General features: G+C 40.7%; 1 protein-coding gene and 1 long non-coding RNA gene across 5 annotated transcripts in view; one reads left to right on the forward strand and one right to left on the reverse strand.

The window, feature by feature from the left end:
- The window catches only part of EFL1 (elongation factor like GTPase 1), a 410,413-nt gene that overhangs the window by 375,811 nt on the left and 8,161 nt on the right, over positions 1-26,441 (forward strand). For all 4 annotated transcript variants that reach the window (XM_073653133.1, XM_073653136.1, XM_073653134.1 and 1 more), the window contains one exon: positions 5,737-5,921. In XM_073653133.1, coding sequence (XP_073509234.1) covers positions 5,737-5,921 — 185 coding nt within the window. The remainder of the gene's footprint in view (positions 1-5,736; positions 5,922-26,441) is intronic.
- Positions 17,910-25,659, reverse strand: LOC141165212 (uncharacterized). The gene is made up of 3 exons (XR_012251096.1): positions 25,476-25,659; positions 21,392-21,567; positions 17,910-18,366 (listed from the first exon to the last, which is right to left on the reverse strand). It is a non-coding gene; the product is annotated as an uncharacterized lncRNA (long non-coding RNA).

The following is a 26,441-nucleotide window of genomic DNA, read 5'->3' on the forward strand; positions in this document are numbered from 1 at the left end:
TTTGCATGCATGTCTCCTAATACATGGAAAGTAGCTGCCTCTTGGGGAAGTGGTGTTTTCTTTGTTCCACTCTCCTATTTGTAGTCTGTTTTTAGATATGTTGGTAATTTACTTATTGGTTGTATAGATACAGCATATGCTGAGCTGTATATAAACCCGCCCACATCACTGACTGTCCGCTCTCTTTGTACACTGTATGTTAACAGAAGACTGCTATTCAGTGGTGGGCTCAGGGTTGGACTAGGAGACAAGAGACACTTAGTCCTGTAGTAATAATCTGCTGATGAAACACTGATTTTATTGAAACAAGAAAACACAGCCTAGAAAACACATTGCTGGAATTTAGGATTTAGCCCTTGCATTATGGTACTCTCAGATTACATTTCTCTTCAATATTAATCAATTAATTGTAAAGTGCTGCAGAATATGTTGGCGCTATATAAATAAAATTATTATTACCCTTTTAACGGTCGTCTATACGCAGTGAAAGGGCGGTTGTTGAGGGGCATTTTTCCCTCATCGCTGGAATAGGTGTATATGACAGCTGACTCCCTGCAGCATCAGCCCCGACCAGTTTTGGAACCGGTTGGAGTCCATTAACCCCTTAAATACCGCTACCAATTGTGACAGTAGTAAAAAAGGGTTAAAAGACTCCCTTAGACACCATAAGCCCTCCCTGCGATCGTAATTGTTTGTGCCAATGGTTGCCATGGTACCCCAGGGTACAGTGGCCTGTTAGATCCTGCTATAAGCAGAGTCTAGCAGGCAAAGTCAATTTGAAACTGACTGGTCCCATGCACTGCAGTATACAAGTAGTGATCAAAGTAAAAAATATTTATGTCCCACAGTGGGACTAAGTGAAAAGTAAAATAAAATCTGTAAAAAAGTTTAACAAAAAAAGTGCATACAAATAGCGAAAACCCATTTTGTCACTAAATTCAGTCTTTGTGTTAAGACAAAAATAAACAAAAAGAAGAACAGACAATTGTTATTGGCGCGTCTGGAATGACTCGAACTATAAAACTGTCACGTTATTTATTCTGTACGGAGAACACTGTAAAAAAAAACCGGCAAAAAATGTAGTTTTTTCATGATACTGACACACAAAAAAATTGATCGGTACAAATTAAAACGCCAACCTCCTGCAAAAAACAAGCCCCAATATAGCTCTTTCGGTGAAAAAATAAAAAAGATACAGCTCTCAGAATATGAACCATGCAAAAATAAGAACTTTTCTTGTACTGCCTATTTGTTCTTTCTACCTCTCAAAAATCAGAATGAGGCTCAGCTCACATTTATCCTGCGCTCTCCGCTGAGCGCTTATGTGGGGGTTTCCGCTTAAATCCCAAAACCGTGATTCAGACAAAACCCCCGACGGAACCACTGTCTAAACCAGAGTAAGTGGCCACATGCTTAGCATTATTGTAACGGGAAGAGTGCACTTAACAATTTACGGGGTGCGTGTCACCAGAAGCACAAGCTGGGCATAATGTATAGGTGTCCTACAATATGTGGGGACACAATGTATGGGCACTAAATTGTCATATTTGCAATTCTCCAGAAAAAATAGCGCAGCATGGCTGTTAGAAAATAGTCACTGCAGTCGTAGATGAATTCATTGAGAGGTGTTATTTATACAATAGGGTCACTTTGTTTTTTTATGCTTTTCTGGCACCTTTAAACTAGTCTAGGGCTCCAAAAGCCAAATACTGCTCCTTCCATCTCAGCCCTGACGTGTGGCCAAACAGTAGTTTCTGACGACATATCACCTCGTTCGGGAAAAATTGTGCAATAAATTGTGGGGTCCAGTTTCATCCATTAATTCTTGTGTAACCAACATATTTGCAGCTAATAAAAAAAATTGATTTTTCCATTAAAATGTTATATTTCCATATTCGAATAAACTTCTGTGAGGCACCTGTGGGTTTAAAATACTCACTACACTGCTAGATGAATTCATTAAGCAGGGAAGTTTCCAATATGGGGTCACTTGTGGGGGTTTCTGCTGATCTGGCCCCTCAGGGGTTCTGCTAATGGTAATGGAATCTGTGTTCTAAAAGCCAAGCAGCGCTCCATCCCATCTGATCCCTGCCGTGTGCTGAAACAGTAGTGTACAACCACACATGGGGTACTGCCACGTTCAGTAAAAATTACATAACAAACTATGGCGTCCATTTTCTCCACTTACCCCTCATGGAAATTTGGTGCTAAAACAGTATTTTAGTGGAAAAATGTAATTATTTGTTTTAACATCTAAATGATATAAAGTTTGTGAATCACCTGTAGGTTAGAAATGCTCAGTGCACCCCTATATGAATTCCTTGAGGGGTCTAGTTTCCAAAATTGGGTCACTTGTGGGGGGTTTCTGCTGTTTTGGCTCTGCAAATGTGACATGGCATTCACAATCTATTCCAGACAAATTTATAGGCTCTAAAAATCAAATCGCATTCTTTCCTTTCCGAGTCCTGTTATGTGCCGAAACAGCAGTTTTTGACCACATATGGGGTAGTATCGCATTCAGGAGAAATTGTGTAGCAAATTATGGAGTCCATTTTCTCCTATTATCCATGTGAAAATTACAAATTTGGAGCTAAAACATTTTACCTGGAAAAACTTTTACCCGGCTTAATTTTTGCATTTTTACATCTACATTTTAAAAAGTTCTGTGAAACACCAACGGGTTCAACATGCTCATCACACCCCTATATGAATTTCTTAATAGGTTTAGTTTCCAAAATAGAGTCACTTTTGGGGATTTCTGCTGTTTTTGTACCTCAGAGGTTCTGAAAATGAGACATGGGGTCTGCAATCTATTCAAGCTAAATTTACACTGCAATACCAAATTTCGCTTCTTCTCTTCAGAGCCCTGCCATTTGTCCAAACAGAACTTTTTGACTATATGGGGGTATCGCAGCTCTCAGAATAAAGTGGGTATGAAACTGTGGGGTACAATTTTGTGTGTTAGCTCTTGCAAAAGTGAAAAATTTGGGGTAAAGCAAAATTTTCGTGAAAAATATGAAAATTTCCAATATGATGAAATAATGTTATCAAATTCTGTGTAGTACGTGTGGGTTCAAAAAGCTCACTATACCCTTAGAATAAAATCCTTGAGTGGCCTCTTGTGGTTTCCAAAATGGGGTCAGTTGTCGAGCGTTTCTGCTGTTTAGGCACCCTGGGGGCCCTGTAAATGTAATATGGTGCCCGCAATCTATTTCAGCCAAATTTGTGTTCCAAAATTCAAATGGTGCTTGTTCCTTTCCGGGCCCTGCCTTTTGTCTAAACAGAGGTTTCTGACCACGTCGGGTATCAACATGCTCAGAATTAACTGAGTAATTGTGTTGTCCATTTGTCATGCTATTTATTGTAAAAGTGAAAAATTTAGGGCTAAAGCAACATTTTAGAGGAAAAATTACAATTCTTTTTATTTCCACTTTGTATTACTTCCTGTGTAGCACCTGAAGGGTTAACAAATTTCCTGACAGCAGATTTGAAGTATTTGAGGGAGTTTTGATGTAATTGAGGGGTGTGGTTTTTATAATGGTATTACTTTTTGGAGAGTTTCCAATGTATAGGCCCCGCAAAGTCCATTTAAATTTGAATGAGTCCCTGAAGAAACAGGTTTTGTAAATATTTTGAAGTTTTCTGCTAAACTTTTAAGTCTTCAAACATCCTAACGAAATAAAATGGCGTTTGAAAAATGATGTAGATGTAAAGTAGACATATGGGAAATGTTATTATGTTAATTATTTTGTACAGCATGACTAACTGGTTTAAGGATAGAAAAATTGAAACTTTGAAAATAAAATTGCGAATTTTTAAAAATGTTCTCCAAAATGTTGATTTTTTTTTCCCAAACAAAAAAGCAAAATGTATCGACCTTAATTTTTCATGACACGTTGTAATTTATGATAGTGGTTATCATAAATTACGTGTCATGAATAAAAACAATTTCACAATCATTGGGATACGTTGAAGCATTTCAGAGTTGTTACCAGATTTAAAAAATTTGGCCTGGTCATTAAGGTCAAAATATTGGCTTGGTTAATAAGATAGTGGCCAGGAATCTCTGTTTTTCTCTTTAAAAAGAGGTTTTGCAGCAGCTAAAGGCTTGAATAATGAGAAGTAATGTTCTCAAATGCTATTAATGATAGAGATGAGCAAAAAGATTCAAACTACCCTGCTCCACTGTGTAGTTCTGTTCTTCATGGCAGCCAGACCAGGACAGTTATCACCTCTCTGCTCGGCATCCTGGGTTCCTTTTTCGCTTACAAGGCCCCTGCAACATCACGGCATGATATATGTCATGACAGTGTGGTCTAGTAATTGGCAGAGACCCCCAAGATGTCTGGTTAGAGATTTACCAGCGCAGAAGTGAAAACTGCCATGGTGTGGCTTCCACAAACAACTAAACTTGATGCCAAACCAGGATAGTTAAAATATTTTTGCTCATCTCCAATAGGCATCAAATCAGGTTATTGGACTTATATAAATACTATCAACCTGTTTCCCTGTTGTTCTGTATGTTCCAGGAGCCCTTTGGTGACTAATATTCCTATAATGTACAGTAGAGAGTACATTATTTCACATAAACACATCATAAGGTTCGCATAATTTTTTTATTTCAGCCTGTCTAGGCAATGGGCGCCCTTTAGAGTTGAATGGAATTTTGTGCTTGCCATAAAAGTCTAAATAATCATATATATTTCTGACATATTCAGTTGCGATATGTTATTTCACCCAACAAAGAATTGTTTCTGGAGATCAAAAGCCTTGTGAAGTATGGAGACAGCCTGATTTTATTACGATTTTTTAAAGTTCTCCTTACATGTTATACACCATCCCTAAATCCCAAAACTGACTTCAGAGAAGATGCCGTCCTTTCTGCTTGTAGCATAAATTTAAAGTGTGACATGATATTCCTGGTGACACCACTAGCAATCCATTATCATTTTTGGAGCTTTACAAGATCTGTCATCAGATGTAACAATACAAGCTGCATACATTACTGTGTACATTAAATAGATCTCTTGGACTGGTGTATTTACTTTGAAAATCCATGTAAAAAAAGATAGCATAATCCTGATATTAAAATGAGCACTCCAACATTTGAACTATAGAGTGAGAGAGTTCATCGGTCCTAGTGTATTCAATCAGTGCCACACACTCACCAAGCCTAACTGATTGTTGCAGCTTGTACGGAACAGTGTGAGATCTCAGCAGGGAGGAGGAACACTGATTTGTTATTAATCAGTTTAGGTGGACAGAGAATGAAATAAACTTTCATAGAGGATTATTCTGACATGCCTTTTCAAGGTAAGTACATCAGACACATCGGGTCTAAGAAATCTATTTAAAAATGTAAGCAATTTGTCCGGTGGCAGATCAGTGACTGACGATTGAACTGTTGCTAATGTGATTGGCAGCATTAGTAAATTGTGTGAAGTGTTCTCATGTAGATTATGGCACTGTTTTTATGTGTATTCATTATAACGGAGATTAATCATCACCAATAAGTCACATTATTAACTGCCAATTGGAGAATAAATTAAAAAAGGAATCTAGTCAGTTTTACGAGGTTGTTTGTAGTCACAAAATTTGTATTCATTGCTTTAAAAAAACGTCATGTGCTTGACTTGCTGGGTGGATTATTCTGCATTACTCATGGTATTCATTTTGAGGGTGTTTTTAGGGCAACGCTCTTGACTCACAGTTTCTGTCCTTTGAACATTTTTGCAGGTCGTGTGTATGGTGTCCTGTCTAAGAGAGAAGGTCGCGTCTTGTTGGAGGAGATGAAAGAAGGAACAGACATGTTCATTATTAAGGCAGTGTTACCCGTGGCTGAAAGCTTTGGCTTTGCTGATGACATCAGAAAGAGGACAAGTGGCCTGGCCAGCCCCCAGCTGGTGTTCAGTCACTGGGAGGTAAACACATTATTCCTTCTGAATAGTCGTCCCATCAAATGAGCCCATCGTAGAAAATGTGGCAGATGGGTGCCCCCTCTGTAATTCATTCATGTTAATTTTTCATGTGATTTTCTGCCCATAGACTTAAGAAATAATGCAAATATTGTTTCTGCATCAGTTTAATTGTCACATACATCAGATTAGACGGGGGGCGCTATTGTGTTAGATTTTCACTGCTATGCAGTTAATAATGACCAGATGGCAAACACTTGCCTGTCCATAAAGGATCACATATATCTACAGGCTATTTGGAAGAACAAACTACATTGCTTATATATAGATGGAGCAACATGACTGTTAACTCGTTAACTACAATAATGCAGCAATCGATATTTTCAATTGCAAGTGATGTCATAAATATCTAGTCAAAGTTTGCTACATGTACAGTACAGACCAAAAGTTTGGACACACCTTCTCATTTAAAGATTTTTCTGTATTTTCATGACTATGAAAATTGTACATTCACACTGAAGGCATCAAAACTATGAATTCACACATGTGGAATTATATACTTAACAAAAAAGTGTGAAACAACTGAAAATATGTCTTATATTCTAGGTTCTTCAAAGTAGCCACCTTTTGCTTTGATGACTGCTTTGCACACTCTTGGCATTCTCTTGATGAGCTTCAAGAGGTAGTCACCAGAAATGGTTTTCACTTCACAGGTGTGCCCTGTCAGGTTTAATAAGTGGGATTTCTTGAATTATAAATGGGGTTGGGACCATCAGTTGTGTTGTGCAGAACTCTGGTGGATACACAGCTGATAGTCCTACTGAATAGGCTGTTAAAATTTGTATTATGGCAAGAAAAAAGCAGCTAAGTAAAGAAAAACGAGTGGCCATCATTACTTTAAGAAATGAAGGTCAGTCAGTCCGAAAAATTGGGAAAACTTTGAAAGTGTCCCCATGTGCAGTTGCAAAAACCATCAATCGCTACAAAGAAACTGGCTCACATGAGGACCGCCACAGGAAAGGAAGACCAAGAGTCACCTCTGCTTCTGAGGATAAGTTTATCCGAGTCACCAGCCTCAGAAATCGCAGGTTAACAGCAGCTCAGATTAGAGACCAGGTCAATGCCACACAGAGTTCTAGCAGCAAACACATCTCTACAACAACTGTTAAGAGGAGACTTTGTGCAGCAAGCCTTCATGGTAAAATAGCTGCTAGGAAACCACTGCTAAGGACAGGCAACAAGCAGAAGAGACTTGTTTGGGCTAAAGAACACAAGAAATGGACATTAGACCAGTGGAAATCTGTGCTTTGGTCTGATGAGTCCAAATTTGAGATCTTTGGTTCCAACCACCATGTCTTTGTGCGACGCAGAAAAGGTGAACGGATGGACTCTACATGCCTGGTTCCCACCGTGAAGCATGGAGGAGGAGGTGTGATGGTGTGGGGGTGCTTTGCTGGTGACACTGTTGGGGATTTATTAAAAATTGAAGGCATACTGAACCAGCATGGCTACCACAGCATCTTGCAGCGGCATGCTATTCCATCCGGTTTGCGTTTAGTTGGACCATCATTTATTTTTCAACAGGACAATGACCCCAAACACACCTCCAGGCTGTGTAAGGGCTATTTGACCAAGAAGGAGAGTGATGGGGTGCTACGCCAGATGACCTGGCCTCCACAATCACCAGACCTGAACCCAATCGAGATGGTTTGGGGTGAGCTGGACCGCAGAGTGAAGGCAAAAGGGCCAACAAGTGCTAAGCATCTCTGGGAACTCCTTCAAGATTGTTGGAAGACAATTTCCGGTGACTACCTCTTGAAGCTCATCAAGAGAATGCCAAGAGTGTGCAAAGCAGTCATCAAAGCAAAAGGTGGCTACTTTGAAGAACCTAGAATATAAGACATATTTTCAGTTGTTTCACACTTTTTTGTTAAGTATATAATTCCACATGTGTTAATTCATAGTTTTGATGCCTTCAGTGTGAATGTACAATTTCCATAGTCAAGAAAATACAGAAAAATCTTTAAATGAGAAGGTGTGTCCAAACTTTTGGTCTGTACTGTATATAGAACATGTTACTTTTTGTTCTAAAAACATGGCTTCATAAAAGCAGTCACTCTAATTCCAGTGATTGCTGTGGGTAGCACCAGTGGTTTTTATTTTCACTATAGGTAAAGAATGCCTCCCTAATGCTGCGTCCATACGGGACATAAATGCAGTGAATTTCACAATCTGGTGTGCATACAAATTGCGGATTAAATTACCAGCCATGTGGATGGGATTTAAAAAAGATTTTGCTATTGTACATGGAAATTTTCCCTTTGCGGGGTGGATTTTAAAATCCACCGTAAGTAAAATTTCTGTTCCAGGTTTTCTCCAGTGGGACAGGAAGCGGTCTGGTGACTGGAATTCAATGTCATTGTACTTGCCTCTGATGATGTCCCTTTCCAGGAAGCTGACCGCTGCAGCCAATCACAAGTGCCACTGATCAGCTAACTAAAGAATGGGATGTTATTGCTTCCTGTCCTTCCAGAGATGACCATAGCACCCTGTATTGGAGCCATGGGGGGATTACTGGGGGTGAGTTGTTTTTTTTTTACTACATCTTCTGTATATATATATTTTTTTTTAAACCACTACTGCAGCGTTGTTTTTTTTATTTTACCGTCGAAATGGTGTCACTAATTTAAGTTCCCTGCACTTAGTCTCAGACTTGCCTGCTGCCGTCTTCATCTGTTATCGGCGCCGTTCTGGTCGGGCTTTGGCAGTTTGCGACCTGCTGGATCGCTCCAGTGTTTGCTCCAGTGTAAGTCTATGAGAACCAGAACGAGGCTAGAATAAGGCACTCATAGACTTACATTGAGAGCTTGTGACTGTTAACCTCTGACTTTCAGTCAGAAGCTGCAGTCACAGGTTCGTGGCGTGAAACCGGGGTGGTGCTGGGAAGAGCTGAAGACAGCGGCTGGTAAGAATAAGACTAGGGTCAGGGAACTTAGATTAGTGGCACCACTCCAGCACTGAAAGAAAAAATAAAGTGCTAGAGTGGTGCTTTAAAGCTGCCCAACCCCTTTAAACATTTGCGTTTTGATGTAGATTTGCTGCAGATTTTTCTTTGCTTCTGCACCAAACCAGATACTCAAAGAATGAGACGTGCCAGAGATAATTGTGCGTTGTAAACTGAGAGAAGCTTTGGGATTATATACAGTAAATATTTGCTAGTGCAAACAAAAAGAATCCCACTGCCGGTTGTATTTTTAAGCACTAATCTGTCTCGGAGCAGGTTATCGGCGTGCACCTTATTTGTAGCTATAATGGAGTGGGGTATAGTCTTACATATTTTTACTTTGTCCTACAAATGAGTCCATGTTACAGAAGTAATGTTGCAGAAATGTGTCCAGTTAGGCGTTCTTCTCATTAAGGTAACGGCGAATCGTGCCTAGCCGGCACACCTCGCTCCCATGCCAGATGTTGGGTGTCTGTCTGGAGCCGAGTAGCATTTCAGGAGTGAGGAAACATTGAAATTTTAAGACACATTACTGCCCAGTGGGAATTATGAAGAGCTGAAGAAGAGGAGAAGAGAAGAAAAGAAGGAGAAAACAAAGAAACCATATTAAAACTAAGAGCAATTACATAAACTCCTCTCAATAATAATTTCCTTCGAAAAATGATTCATCTGCCTTTTATTGACCTTCAGGGTTGATGAAAAACATAGTATTTCCAGTGATCACACACAATCCTAACATTTTAATCAGCATTGAGTACTATTGAGGAAACATTTGCAAGTCCCAGTTCAAAAAAGGGTTTTGCATATGGTGTCCAGTTAAAAATTCCAGCACATATGATAATACCACACCTAAGCGTACCCGTCACACAAAACCTTTAGAAAAACATGATCTTTAAGATAGTCTATAAAGTCCAGGAATGGTCTTGATTCTCCCGCTCTTTTTGAGTGGCTTTCCTTTTCATCATCCTTCTGCCAGCAGTATAGGTGAAGACACTTCCTTTTCATCATCTTCTGCTATTGCATTGTCCTATGGCGTGCCTGAACTGAAAGCCCACCTCTGTGTTATGCCTTTATGCAGTTTGACAGATAGATGAGACAAAGACCCAACTCCACTTCCTAGAATCTATTTTAGCGTCTCTGCTGCTCCAGACCGATCACGCTTGGCAACAGTCAGTGGAAGACAAGTTAGACGGAATGGGGATATCTAATGGCCCGCACTTTCATGGGTAAAGCGCAATGTTTAAATAAAGTGATTTGCAGCAGTTGTCTGAAAGTAAAGTGACTATTCAACAATGAGCATGAATAAAACTTGTGGTAGAAGTTGAGACATAGAGAAATGAAGAAACATTGCATTTACAAGAATATAATGAAAAGTTTCTCAATTGGAACTTGTCATTAGTTCCCACACGTGCTATTAGACTGCCCTAATAAGAGACTCCATATTTGTAGTCCATAAAAGTCATTTATTAGACTTGCAATATGACATTTCTACTCCATGCTGGCATTGTCATGCCTTCTGCAGATAGAACTCCAAACACATACTGATCGGGAATTTAGATTGTGAGCCCCAATGGGGACAGCGATGATAATGTATGTAAAGCGCTGCGGAATATGTTGGCGCTATATAAAAATCAAGATTATTATTTTTATAGAACATGACTTCTTGCCTTTGGACCAGTCATCAATTTTGTTCTTTTTTTGGGTTCATTAACTAATGGTACAGAAATAATTATCTTAGTGATACATAAACATATATGAGCTTTTAAACTTAAGGGATAATAAATGAGAAATGGCTCTGTTATCACGCAGGAACATCATAGAGGAGTGATCTCCTTTATTCTTCTACATCAACCATTAACTTGTGAAGGCACATGCATTACTCGTGGCATGCATTCTTGATGTAGGGTACCAGGTAAATGTACTAAGGAGGGATTTTTTTGTTTTAAGTTGGCATCCAATTCTAGAAACATTTCTGCATAACTGGTGCAGTCTGTAGTCAGGGCTTATTCTCATGACACAGTGGATTGCACATGGACCACATAGTAATCAATAGCACAATTCACATGAGCCTGAATCATCTTGTTTCTGTAGAAAATATCACAACAAGCAACATTGGATTAAGTTGGATGCTTAGAATTGTGCCAAAATCTGTGTGTGTATATATATGTGTGTATTGTTTATTCAATATCTCACTGAACATACTGACAATTTCCAAAATGCTTCACAGAAATTTTTTTTAACCGATAACATGAAAGTAAGGTTAATAATAAAACTTTCATAAAAAAATCTTCAGTTTTACTCAAATTAGTTGATTCAAAAATAAATACATCCCATATCAAAATCTACTACATCTAGTATTTTGTATGACCTCCATGATTTTGAAGGACAGCATCAAATCTTCTAGGCATGTTATGAACAAGATGGCGACATATTGTACAGCTGGGCAGTGTATGGTCTTATAATGTACAGCTGGGCAGTGTATGGTCTTATAATATACAGCTGGGCAGTGTACAGTCTTATAATGTACAGTTGGTCAGTGTTTGGTCTTATAATGTACAGCCGGGCAGTGTATGGTCTTCTAATGTACAGCTGGTCAGTGTTTGGTCTTATAATGTACAGCCGGGCAGTGCATGGTCTTATAATGTACAACCGGGCAGTGCATGGTCTTATAATGTACAGCTGGGCAGTGTATGGTCTTATAATGTACAGCTGAGCAGTGTATGGTCTTATAATCTACAGCTGGTCAGTGTATGGTCTTATAATGTACAGCCGGGCAGTGTATGGTCTTATAATGTACAGCTGGGCAGTGCATGGTCTTATAATGTACAGCTGGTCAGTGTTTGGCCTTATAATGTACAGCCGGGCAGTGTATGGTCTTCTAATGTAAAGCCGGGCAGTGTATAGTCTTATAATGTACAGCTGGGCAGTGCATGGTCTTATAATGTACAGCCGGGCAGTGCATGGTCTTATAATGTACAACCGGGCAGTACATGGTCTTATAATGTACAGCCGGGCAGTGCATGGTCTTATAATGTACAGCTGGGCAGTGTATGGTCTTATAATGTACAGCTGGGCAGTGTATGGTCTTATAATGTACAGCTGAGCAGTGTATGGTCTTATAATGTACAGGAGGGCAGTGTATGGTCTTATAATTGGCAATGTATGGTCTTATAATGTGCAGCGTATGGTCTTATAATGTGCAGCTGAGCAGTGTATGGTCTTATAATGTGCAGCTGAGCAGTGTATGGTCTTATAATGTGCAGCTGAGCAGTGTATGGTCTTATAATGTACAGCTGAGCAGTGTATGGTCTTATAATGTACAGCTGGGCAGTGTATGCTCTTATAATGTACAATTGAGCAGTGTATGGTCTTATAATGTACAGCTGAGCAGTGTATGGTCTTATAATGTTCAGCTGGTCAGTGTATGGTCTTATAATGTACAGCTGAGCAGTGTATGGTCTTATAATGTACAGCCGGGCAGTGTATGGTCTTACACTGCCCGGCTGTACATTATAAGACCATACACTGCCCGGCTGTACATTATAAGACCATACACTGCTCAGCTGTACATTATAAGACCATACACTGCCCAGCTGTACATTATAAGACCATACACTGACCAGCTGAACATTATAAGACCATACACTGCTCAGCTGTACATTATAAGACCATACACTGCTCAATTGTACATTATAAGACCATACACTGCCCGGCTGTACATTATAAGACCATACACTGCCCGGCTGTACATTATATGGTCTTATAATGTACAGCCGGGCAGTGTATGGTCTTATAATGTACAGCTGGGCAGTGTATGGTATTATAATGTTCAGCTGGGCAGTGTATGGTCTTATAATGTTCAGCTGGGCAGTGTATGGTCTTATAATGTACAGCTGGGCAGTGTATGGTCTTATAATGTACAGCTGGGCAGTGTATGGTCTTATAATGTACAGCCGGGCAGTGTATGGTCCTATAATGTACAGCTGGGCAGTGTATGGTCTTATAATGTACAGCTGGGCACTGTATGGTCTTATAATGTACAGCTGGGCACTGTATGGTCTTATAATGTACAGCCGGGCAGTGTATAGTATTATAATGTACAGTCGGGCAGTGTATGGTCTTATAATGTACAGCCGGGCAGTGTATGGTCTTATAATGTACAGCCGGGCAGTGTATGGTTTTATAATGTACAGCTGGGCAGTGTATGGTCTTATAATGTACAGCCGGGCAGTGTATGGTCTTATAATGTACAGCCGGGCAGTGTATGGTCTTATAATGTACAGCCGGGCAGTGTATGGTCTTATAATGTACAGCTGAGCAGTGCATGGTCTTATAATGTACAGCTGGGCAGTGTCTGGTCTTATAATGTACAGCCGGGCAGTGTATGGTCTTATAATGTACAGCTGGGCAGTATATGGTCTTATAATGTACAGCTGGGCAGTGTATGGTCTTATAATGCACAGCTGGGCAGTGTATGGTCTTATAATGTACAGCCGGGCAGTGTATGGTCCTATAATGTACAGCTGGGCAGTGTATGGTCTTATAATGTACAGCTCGGCAGTGTATGGTCTTATAATGTACAGCTGGGCAGTGTATGGTCTTATAATGTACAGCCGGGCAGTGTATAGTATTATAATGTACAGCTGGGCAGTGTATGGTCTTATAATGTACAGCCGGGCAGTGTATGGTCTTATAATGTACAGCCGGGCAGTGTATGGTTTTATAATGTACAGCTGGGCAGTGTATGGTCTTATAATGTACAGCCGGGCAGTGTATGGTCTTATAATGTACAGCCGGGCAGTGTATGGTCTTATAATGTACAGCTGAGCAGTGTATGGTCTTATAATGTACAGCTGGGCAGTGTATGGTCTTATAATGTACAGCTGGTCAGTGTATGGTCTTATAATGTACAGCCGGGCAGTGCATGGTCTTATAATGTACAGCCGGGCAGTGTATGGTCTTATAATGTACAGCCGGGCAGTGTATGGTCTTATAATGTACAGCTGGGCAGTGTATGGTCTTATAATGTACAGCTGAGCAGTGTATGGTCTTATAATGTACAGCTGGGCAGTGTATGGTCTTATAATGTACAGCCGGGCAGTGTATGGTCTTATAATGTACAGCCGGGCAGTGCATGGTCTTATAATGTACAGCCGGGCAGTGTATGGTCTTATAATATACAGCTGAGCAGTGTATAGTATTATAATGTACAGCTGGGCAGTGTATGGTCTTATAATGTACAGCCGGGCAGTGTATGGTCTTATAATGTACAGCTGAGCAGTGTATGGTCTTATAATGTACAGCTGAGCAGTGCATGGTCTTATAATGTACAGCTGGGCAGTGTATGGTCTTATAATGTACAGCCGGGCAGTGTATGGTTTTATAATGTACAGCCGGGCAGTGTATTGTCTTATAATGTACAGCCGGGCAGTGTATGGTCTTATAATGTACAGCCGGGCAGTGTATGGTCTTATAATGTACAGCCGGGCAGTGTATGGTCTTATAATGTACAGCTGAGCTGTGTATGGTCTTATAATGTACAGCTGGGCAGTGTATGGTCTTATAATGTACAGCTTGGCAATGTATGGTCTTATAATGTACAGCCGGGCAGTGCATGGTCTTATAATGTACAGCTGGGCAGTGTATGGTCTTATAATGTACAGCCGGGCAGTGTATGGTCTTATAATGTACAGCTGGGCAGTGTATGGTCTTATAATGTACAGCTGAGCAGTGTATGGTCTTATAATGTACAGCTGGGCAGTGTATGGTCTTATAATGTACAGCTGGGCAGTGTATGGTCTTATAATGTACAGCCGGGCAGTGCATGGTCTTATAATGTACAGCCGGGCAGTGTATGGTCTTATAATGTACAGCTGAGCAGTGTATGGTCTTATAATGTACAGCTGAGCAGTGTATGGTCTTATAATGTACAGCTGGGCAGTGTATGGTCTTATAATGTACAGCCGGGCAGTGTATGGTCTTATAATGTACAGCCGGGCAGTGTATGGTCTTATAATGTACAGCCGGGCAGTGTATGGTCTTATAATGTGCAGCCGGGCAGTGCATGGTCTTATAATGTACAGCCGGGCAGTCTATGGTCTTATAATGTACAGCTGGGCAGTGTATGGTCTTATAATGTACAGCCGGGCAGTGTATGGTCTTATAATGTACAGCCGGGCAGTGTATGGTCTTATAATGTGCAGCCGGGCTGTGCATGGTCTTATAATGTACAGCCGGGCAGTGCATGGTCTTATAATGTACAGCCGGGCAGTGTATGGTCTTATAATGTGCAGCCGGGCAGTGTATGGTCTTATAATGTACAGCTGGGCAGTGTATGGTCTTATAATGTACAGCCGGGCAGTGTATGGTCTTATAATGTACAGCCGGGCAGTGTATGGTCTTATAATGTGCAGCCGGGCTGTGCATGGTCTTATAATGTACAGCCGGGCAGTGCATGGTCTTATAATGTACAGCCGGGCAGTGTATGGTCTTATAATGTACAGCTGAGCTGTGTATGGTCTTATAATGTACAGCTGGGCAGTGTATGGTCTTATAATGTACAGCTTGTCAATGTATGGTCTTATAATGTACAGCCGGGCAGTGCATGGTCTTATAATGTACAGCTGGGCAGTGTATGGTCTTATAATGTACAGCCGGGCAGTGTATGGTCTTATAATGTACAGCTGGGCAGTGTATGGTCTTATAATGTACAGCTGAGCAGTGTATGGTCTTATAATGTACAGCTGGGCAGTGTATGGTCTTATAATGTACAGCTGGGCAGTGTATGGTCTTATAATGTACAGCCGGGCAGTGCATGGTCTTATAATGTACAGCCGGGCAGTGTATGGTCTTATAATGTACAGCTGAGCAGTGTATGGTCTTATAATGTACAGCTGAGCAGTGTATGGTCTTATAATGTACAGCTGGGCAGTGTATGGTCTTATAATGTACAGCTGGGCAGTGTATGGTCTTATAATGTACAGCCGGGCAGTGTATGGTCTTATAATGTACAGCCGGGCAGTGTATGGTCTTATAATGTGCAGCCGGGCAGTGCATGGTCTTATAATGTACAGCCGGGCAGTGTATGGTCTTATAATGTACAGCCGGGCAGTGTATGGTCTTATAATGTACAGCCGGGCAGTGTATGGTCTTATAATGTACAGCCGGGCAGTGTATGGTCTTATAATGTGCAGCCGGGCTGTGCATGGTCTTATAATGTACAGCCGGGCAGTGCATGGTCTTATAATGTACAGCCGGGCAGTGTATGGTCTTATAATGTGCAGCCGGGCAGTGTATGGTCTTATAATGTACAGCCGGGCAGTGTATGGTCTTATAATGTACAGCCGGGCAGTGTATGGTCTTATAATGTACAGCCGGGCAGTGTATGGTCTTATAATGTGCAGCCGGGCTGTGCATGGTCTTATAATGTACAGCCGGGCAGTGCATGGTCTTATAATGTACAGCCGGGCAGTGTATGGTCTTATAATGTACAGCTGAGCTGTGTATGGTCTTATAATGTACAGCTGGGCAGTGTATGGTCTTATAATGTACAGCTTGGCAATGTATGGTCTTATAATGTACAGCCGGGCAGTGCATGGTCTTATAATGTACAGCTGGGCAGTGTATGGTCTTATAATGTACAGCCGGGCAGTGTATGGTCTTATAATGTACAGCTGGGCAGTGTATGGTCTTATAATGTACAGCTGAGCAGTGTATGGTCTTATAATGTACAGCTGGGCAGTGTATGGTCTTATAATGTACAGCCGGGCAGTGTATGGTCTTATAATGTACAGCCGGGCAGTGCATGGTCTTATAATGTACAGCCGGGCAGTGTATGGTCTTATAATGTACAGCTGAGCAGTGTATGGTCTTATAATGTACAGCTGAGCAGTGTATGGTCTTATAATGTACAGCTGGGCAGTGTATGGTCTTATAATGTACAGCTGGGCAGTGTATGGTCTTATAATGTACAGCCGGGCAGTGTATGGTCTTATAATGTACAGCCGGGCAGTGTATGGTCTTATAATGTGCAGCCGGGCAGTGCATGGTCTTATAATGTACAGCCGGGCAGTGTATGGTCTTATAATGTACAGCTGGGCAGTGTATGGTCTTATAATGTACAGCCGGGCAGTGTATGGTCTTATAATGTACAGCCGGGCAGTGTATGGTCTTATAATGTGCAGCCGGGCTGTGCATGGTCTTATAATGTACAGCCGGGCAGTGCATGGTCTTATAATGTACAGCCGGGCAGTGTATGGTCTTATAATGTGCAGCCGGGCAGTGTATGGTCTTATAATGTACAGCTGGGCAGTGTATGGTCTTATAATGTACAGCCGGGCAGTGTATGGTCTTATAATGTACAGCCGGGCAGTGTATGGTCTTATAATGTGCAGCCGGGCTGTGCATGGTCTTATAATGTACAGCCGGGCAGTGCATGGTCTTATAATGTACAGCCGGGCAGTGTATGGTCTTATAATGTGCAGCTGGGCAGTGTACTTTTATTTTGTTCTTACTACCGGATTGTATTTTATACAGCACTCATTTGTAATAAGTCTACATCATGCTGTAATAATCAGTTGGTCTTAGAAGTCAGAAATATTTATAGCCCTAGAGGTTACCACTATGCGCGGTATTTGTTTTCTTATATATATATATTAAAATGGATCTCATCTGTCATTTCAAGCAAGTCATTAAACTTGTCCTCTATGACACCTGACATTTCAGAGACTAATGTATTTCCTTAATAAAATGCTTCATATTGTGTTTGCGTTTGCCAGTCTGTATCCCAGAATGCATTTGTCTTCTTGGAGAAGTATCATATTATTGTCTCTGTGCCTGCGAAAGAAAGACCCTTTCTTTGTGACGGAGAAGCAAACTGGTACATGGCTTTGGTTATCGTAATGCCTGCATTATATCAGTCTCACTTAGGAAAAATAAATTGCAAAATGCAGCGGGATTACAAAAGGTTTTATTTAGACTTATCCCCGAGCGGTCGTGTACTAAGCAACTCTTGGCGGTGTAATGATGTTGACAAATGCAGAGCGGCTGAAATTTATTTCATTTATTAACTCTGTTAACAATCGAAAGTCATCCGCGATTTCCCCTGAGAAGCTGACATTGGAAGCTGATGAATTACTGACATTGACACGTGCCGGTGTATGGTAATCTAATCATGGATGAGGATTGTGCTGTGTATGTCGGATGCCAGAATCGGGATGGCGCTATCTTTTCCTTGGAGCTCCACTTCTCCCTGGTGTAGATATTATGACATTTCTCGAATTAACTGAAAGCGCTTTGATTTGGAAATCGACCCCTGAGAAGTCGCTCTCTTCTCTACTTCAGCAATTCAAATCTCCAATTTGCTCCACTTCTATGACTCCTCGCTCCGAGGCTGCGTTCATGGCAGTGAGTCGCTGGCCAGTGGACTTCACAGTAATATGGTAAATTCTGCGGAGATGGAGGGCAGCACTCAGCAATGTCATATGACAATCAAGAAAGTATTCACGACCTGCGGTACAGCTCCACTCCAGCAGCTAAGCTTGTGTATTTACATTGATATCCTGGAAATCCATTTGTTTAATGCCATGTCTCCATTAAAATTTATTTTTAAGCAATGTGCATGGGCACATCTATAATAAGTGTTGGTAAAATGATAATAAATGCTAATGAAAAAAGTAGCAAAAGGGCTGTATATAGTAAATTAACACACAAAGGGTTTATCCAGGACTATTTTTTTTATACTTTGTTCCTAAAATCTAACTGGGAGGTAGTTGCCAACTACTTGCCAGTTCTACCCAGCTCAGAGCTGTCATTGACCTTTCCTGCCTCCAATTCAGCTGCTCCACATCAACAGAGCAGCTCTCCCTCTTTAGGGCTGCTCTGACGACAGGGCGTGACTGCTGACATCATGGTGATTGACAATCCACTCTCTGCAGTTAAGCAGCTGGGATCCATCTGTCAATCAGCATGACATCGGCATTCACGTCCCATCAACAGAGCAGTTGGAAGAGAATCAGCTGCTCTGCTGACATGAGATCAGTGGAAACCACTGGATTGCCGGCAGGAGCGGTTTGTGTCTACTCTGTTCCTGAGGAGATTGGCGCCGGGCACAACAGATAGGTAGGTAGTAACAACCTGCCTGTTAGTTCTTAGGCCCAAAAACAAAACAAATAATATATATATACATATATATACACATACATATATATATATATATATATATATATATATATATATATATATATATATATATATATATATATATAATTTTTTTTCATATATAGTCCCGGATATCCCTTTTGAGCAGTAGTGCAGTCCTGGAACACATTATGTCAGTGCAATCTTATATACACTAGATTAAAATCTTTTTTGTTTTTTCACTTTTCCTTTGTTATTATCCTGACGTGGCTTTATTTTGTGCTATTTTCTTATAATTCCTGCTTCATTATTACAACTTTCTGCATTGTGTAGCGTATGTCTGTTGTTCTAGCCACATATAGTGGAATAGTGGTCACCAATGCATATGTCATAAATTTAAATGGCCTTCAGAACACACTTGGACATGAATACATTTTATACCTGATGGCTGAACAGCTATTTCTCCCAACCCCCCTCGTTATCATACAAGCTGGCTTCGCTTGGTCTGGCATGCATGTGTTCAGTATGGGGAGAGGGGCATGAGCCGATGACGGCCACTTCTGGCAGTAGTTTATGGACAATAGTAGGATTGAGATTGTTGAAATCCAAGTACTTGATCATTCTCCTCCCTGACATCTGCTGTCGATGGAGAGTTGGGAGGTCCCCATGCACATTAGATCGTGGCTCAATCCGGTCTAAATCGGCGAGTTTGGCCTGCTACACTGGGACTATAAAGACTAGAAATTCTGCAGATGCACTTGATACTAATTGAGTTTTGCGTATTCAGTTACTGCACGCTGTAAACGACATTCCCAGTTAGATGGATCTGCCTAGTAATTGTCTCTTTCAGTGGATGCACAGGCTGTGCAGACAGCCACATAATGAGTTTGTCCTGGCTGCGGTCCCTAGCCTGCTGCAAGCCTGTTCTATAACACAAAGAGTGCTTAGAGCTTGGTGTGACAGCAGGCTTCACCTCACACCCCACCAATCCTTGGTTACCCAACCTGAAGGCTTGGAGACGTTCAGGGAGTTGTAAGAAAAGGGCTTGTGTTCTCAGAAGATAACTAGGCGTATGCATTTCAGAAGTTTGCATTTCACTTGCAAAGACCATGTGGAAGTGATTAAGTATATGGATGTGTGAAGACCTCATTGGCACTGCTGCTCGCTGCTATTGCTGAAACCTGAGCCCTTTTAAAGGGAAGCCGCTTACTCCACACCTAAGTATGGTTTCTGATGTTATGAATGTGCAGGGAACATATGGACCTGGGCTGATCAGGACACAGTCTGATTTCTTTCCTCTATAATGCGCTCCCAAACACAATCAATAGACTCGTCTAGAACAGGATTTAGCTTCCTCAGCCAAAAACAGCTCCCAATTTTACAGATCAGCATAATTTTTGATGAATTTATGAGAGTTCAGTATCTATAAATTTCAGATAAACTTTGACTGATAACATTTCTGGCATACACACTGGATATCCCATAAATCGTTGAGCAATTCAAGGATGGGTGAAGCCGAACCCTGTTGCCATAGGTAGTGTAACCAAATATGTGCAGTCACTCTATATTATAGTGAAATATGCACCATGTACAGGTTGTGGCCCGAAAACTGTTCTGCTTTGTTTCTAGGCCCTTCATGCTCTGGTTGGTGTGCCTTCTCTTTTTGTGGTATCACTTCACTGCAGAGTCATACCAAGGTTCAAAAGGGCATGCTCTCCAGCAACAAAGGAAAGTAGTTAAAACTTAGCCTTTAATCATATAGGATAAAAAATAATTGGCAGAATGTGCATATGTTAAAAAAAAACTATAATACTTATGCTTTTCAGGTAGAAAAACCCTTAATCATATCTAGAGATCATCCATCCCCTTTTAGACCATTGAGAGCTATTTGACCTGGAAGCCAGACCAGTGCATACTCCGTGCACCACACCGAGACCACAGACGGTCTACTCTGGAAGTTTCCTGGGATACTTATCTCTAACACAAGAGTGGTCAGCTGAATTGACACTTTTTCTATTTTTTGTACATATCTATGTAGGCTTTAATTCACTATAGACAAGCATTCAGTTTACTGCCTCTATGTAAATACCCTGAGCAAGGCAAAATTGCATGTCCATTGGCACACAAGGATAATGACTCCCCCTACTATGCCACTACTCTATTTGCACTTCTGATGTGATGTAGAAGATAATTTTTTGGGGCACGGTGACTATAGATCAGAATTTCTCAAAATGTCCTTTGTACATAAGTAAACATGTCCTACAGTTACTCCTATGGTGGGGTGGCATACTACGTTAAATGAATCAGCATATCAGAGTGCTATTTACTCACCTACCTAAGCAAATGTTCAGATCAGAGCATATGCCGTGGAATATAATGTTTTCTTGCTGCACAGACTACAACTGTATGCCCAGGTACCGTGCAACATGGTGTGCGCAACCCCCCTCTATCCAACACACGAGGAATGCAATCCATTCTTTTTATATTTCAAAACCAGATGGATGGAAAAACCTGGATTAAAGCAAATTCAGATATAAAAACAAAGAAAATCCATAGGCAACTTAAAAGGAGCTTAGCGTTACCAAAAAGACATGCATTTCTCAAATAATTATTTCCAAAAGAGCTGCCTAGCTCTTTGTGTTGCAGCTGATAAAAGCATTGACAAGCATTGAAATGTATTAATTCCAAACGTGTGTCTCCTAAGGTACACAGCCGAAAACTCCTAAAGGAGACGCAGCATCGCACAATTCTTTTCATGTCCCCCTCTTAATATCTTGAAACTGCAGAAGGCCTTTGTATAGAAACCTTTAATTGCTCCAAAAATAACACTTGGGGAGAAGAAAAAAAAACAGCCCAAGAAATTCTACAATAATACAATGAAGTGTACTTTTATCAGACCACAAAGGAGACTCCCAGTATAAAAAATAACATTTCTGTGCTTACAGGATTCATAGGCAGACGAGTGTGATTGATGGGCTTGTCCAGTGAACAAATACTATAGGGGGAATTTACACACAGGTCTTATGAAACAGCCAGCTGGAATAAGGTGCGCCTCTAAATGTATTGGGTGCATCTCTGTCCCTCCGTGCACCAGGAAATCCAATGGTTTTGTACTATATTTTATGCTAATGTCTGTCGCCGTTTTTAGTCACACCCCTTTCAGTCGTGAGTGACGGAAGAAGGTAAAATGTTATTTCGGAAAATGATGTGCACCAAAATTTAAATTATTTTAGTCCAGAAAACACAGAGGGAATGAAAATCATCCATATAGCTGTCATCCAGATACAGTAACTATCCATCTATCTTTCTATGTATCTGAATGTCTGTCTAATATCCATATACATAAACTGTCTACACTTCAGAAAAAGGGAAGGCGGCACTCCAGGACTTGTGAAGCATAAAACAGACTGTTTATTTGCCCATGTGTCGCTACGACGTTTCGGCTCACAAAAACAAACTGAACCTTTTCTCTTCAGTTTATTTTTGTGAGCTGAAACGTCGTTACCCGTGGGCAAATAAACAGTCTGATTTCTGCTTCTCAAGTTCTGGAGTGCCGCCTTCCCTTTTTTTAAATATATTCAAGTGGATGTCAAGGCAGATGTATGGGGTTTACAACCTGCATTTAAGATGATGCTCCAACAACTATTCGTACATTTGTCTGTCTATCTGCCTATCTATCATCTTATCTATCTGTCTATCCACAGTGGCTTGCGAAAGTATTCACCCCATTGGCTTTTTACCTATTTTGTTACATTACAACCTGTGTTTAAATATTTTTGTGTCTGATTTGTGTGTAATGCATCAGCACTAAATAGTCTAAGTTGGTGAAGTGAAGTGAGAAAAACAAAGGCATAAATTCAATTTATGGGATCAAAGAGCTTAAAAATTGACATGTGCATATGTATTCACTCCTTTTGCTATGAAGCCCTTAACAATTTCTGGTGCAAGCATTTAACTTCATAAGTCACATGCTTAGTGAATGGAAGTCCACCTGTGTGCAATCTAAGTATCGCATGGTCTGTCAGTATATACACTTTACCTTTTCTGAAAGGTCACAGAGGCTACAACACCATTAAGCAAGAGGCACAACTAACCAAACAACACCATGAAGACCAAGAAGATCTCCAAACAAGTCAGGGACAAAGTTGTTGAGAAGTGCAAGTCAGGGTTTGGTTATAAAAAAAAATATCCCAATGTCTGATGATCCCCCGGAGCACCATCAAATCCATTATCATCTAATGGAAAGAACATGATACCGCAACAAACCTGCCAAGAGAGGGCCGCCCACTAAATCTCTCACCCCGGGCAAGGGAATTAATCAGAGAGGCAGCACAGAGACCAAAGGTAACCCTGAAGGAGCTGCAGAGTTCCCAAGCTGAGACTGGAGTGTCTGTCCATACAACCACAATGAGCCATATACTCCATAGACGTGGCTTTTATGGAAGAGTGGGCAGAAAAAAGCCTTTACTTACACACAACACCTGTAAGGCTCATTTTGAGTTTGCCAAAAGACATGTGGGAGACTCCCCAAATGTATGGAGGAAGGTGCTGTGGAGAGATGAGACCAAAATTGAACTTTGTGACCACCAAGGTAAACATTATGTCTGGCACGAAAACAACACAGCTCATCACCCCAAGAACACCATCTCCACAGTGAAACATGGTGGTGGCGGCATCATGCTGTGGGGATTTTTTTCCGCAGCAGGGAAAGGGAAAATGGTCCAAGTCGAGGGGAAGATGGATGGTGCGAAATACAGGGATATTCTTGAGCAAAACCTTTTTCAGTCTGTCAGCTATTTGAGACTGGGACAGAGGTTCACCTTGCAACAAGACAATGACCCAAAGCATACTGCTAAAGCAACATTCAAGTGGTTTAAGGAGAAATGTGCAAATGTTTTGGAGTGGTCTAGTCAAAGCCCAGACCTTAATCCAATTGAGAATCTATGGTCAGACTTGAAGATTGCTGTTCACCAGAGGAAACCATCTAACTTGAAGGAGCTGGAGCAGTTTGGCCTTCAAGAATGGACACAAATTCAAGTGGCAAGATGTGGAAAGCTCATAGAGACTTATCCAAAGCGACTTGCAGCTGTAGTTGCCGCAAAAGGATGCTCTACAAAGTACTGGCTTTAGGGGGGTGAATAGTTATGCACACTGAAGTTTTCAGTTATTTTATCCTATTTGTTGTTTGCTTCACAATAAAATGAAAGCCAAGTGTTCAAAGTTGTAGGCATGTTCTTTACATGAACTGATGCAAACCCTCAAAAAATCTAGTGAAATTTGAGGTTATGAGGTAGCAAAACATGAAATGTGCCAATGGGGATGAACACTTTTGCAAGCCACTGTATGTGTCTGTCTGTCAGCCTATCTGTGTATCTATTGATTTGACTATATCATCAATTTATTTATCTTATCTATAGATCTAACCTGTCTATCAATCCATCATTCCATCATTGTCCACATACAGAAGCTATCTATGTATCATCCTTATAGTTCTCAATATAGCTTCACCTTTATCTTTTACATTCTCTAGATTTTTATTGTTTTTGACTGGCTTTTGACAAATTTATGAGAACAATATTGATTATGTTGTATTCTATAAATTGGTGAATTGATCCAATCCTATCTGTCATCTTCCCGTTTCATCTACTTGTCCATCATATATTTTTCTCTCCCTCTCATGTATTTCATATTTTCCTATTTATGCATTACAGATCTATGTATAGCATCATTTTCCACCTAGGTATCTAGCTGTCTGTATCGAATGTCATATCTACCTATTTATCTATTCCAGCTCTATCGTTGTATAGCATATTTATGTATCGAATATCTTTTTATCGCATATCTATTGCTTATCTTTTTCTGGAAGTATCTCATACCTATCAGTATTTCATATCTAATTATCTATATTCCAGACATCGCAGTGTAATCTTTGTGTGCTTGTTGTGTAACTAAGAACATTGTCGTTTTCTTACATTACTTGTTTTTTTACGCTATTTATTATGTGTTTTATATTGAATGTTTTATTTTATTATGTTCCGCACATAAGCGAGCAGTGTTCTTGTTGCTGGTAACCAGTTAATGCCGGCGTGAGTCTGCTTATTAGAAAGACCACCCAGTATATCTTGGGTTATGATAACCAGTTTCCCTCCTCTCTGTGCCAGGGAAGACAAAGGTTTATTGTGGCTGTGCCCCCGGCATGTGCGCAGTCGGGGATCAGACAGGCCCTGTGCTTCTAAATGGTTAAAGAACGTGGCGGTGTCTGGGGAATGTTTGCATGGTAGACACAGGCTGGTGCATTACCTATGCTTGTGCTGTATCATGTATCTGCAGCAGATGCATTGTGACAGATTTCCCTTTGGAAGAGCCTGGTGTTTTCACTCAGCAGAAAAAAAAAAAGATTTGGATAGATGTCTACTTACTGCTAAGATTCCCTCCATCTGTCCGGCACTTAATGGTACCTGTCTGTCCACCAGAGACTTGGGGGCTCCTTGCCCAGTTCTTAATTTAGCTCTGAGTAATTTGTCATTTTTTTTGCTGAATATCACACAGATAAGACCGAGAAGCTTTTCTCATCAATCAATCCCACTTAAAGACGGGAGTGGCATTGATTGCTCGTTTAGCTTATTTTTATTGGTAATTTGCCATTTGTGCCAATTCTCATGGGAGGCGCATACTGTATGCAAAATGAACCTGTTAGATTATTTCGGTAGGACGCTCCAGCGTGCAGCAGACAAAGGATCACACTAGGGCGGTAGCTTATTGCCTGTTATTTTCTATAGCCAAGGAGGCTTGCTGCATAATTACATAATGTATGTTCAATGTGTGCATAATGCAACCACAGAGCTCATACTGTGGGATTGAAGAACATTTTAATCTGGCCGCTTTACATCATTATGAATTTCCTTACAACGTGATAAAAAGACCTTTGTTTTCATGGAAGGCAGGAGCAAGAGTAATGATGTGGAAGTCTGCTGTCCATTATACATTTCTCCTACCCGAGCAGCGTGGCTGGAGCATGGAACAATTGACTAATACAAAGTCATTTATCCTGTACACTCCGGTCCTGCTAGGTGTAGATTGCTATTCATGGCCACCAAATATACCAAATGGCGTTATAAATAGGAGATGCTTTAGGTTGTCTAAAATGTCCATAACTTGCACTTTTGCTTTTATTGTTTTGGAAACATTTTAATTCTGTGCTTCTTCTATCCCATATAGAGGGAAGTGTTTCTCTACTTATTTTTGTCCATAGATGTAGGCTACTGGACTTCTTAAGGCAAAGTTCACACTTCCATTCTGACACTCTGTTTGGCTGTATGATTTTGACAAATGGAATTAATGTCCAAAACGGATCTGTTGCATAAATGATGAAAATTGAAGTAGGA

This window comes from Phyllobates terribilis, unplaced genomic scaffold (genome assembly GCF_046119375.1).
Source record: "Phyllobates terribilis strain yellow unplaced genomic scaffold, ASM4611937v1 Scaffold_11__3_contigs__length_659146591, whole genome shotgun sequence".
NCBI lineage: Eukaryota > Metazoa > Chordata > Amphibia > Anura > Dendrobatidae > Phyllobates > Phyllobates terribilis.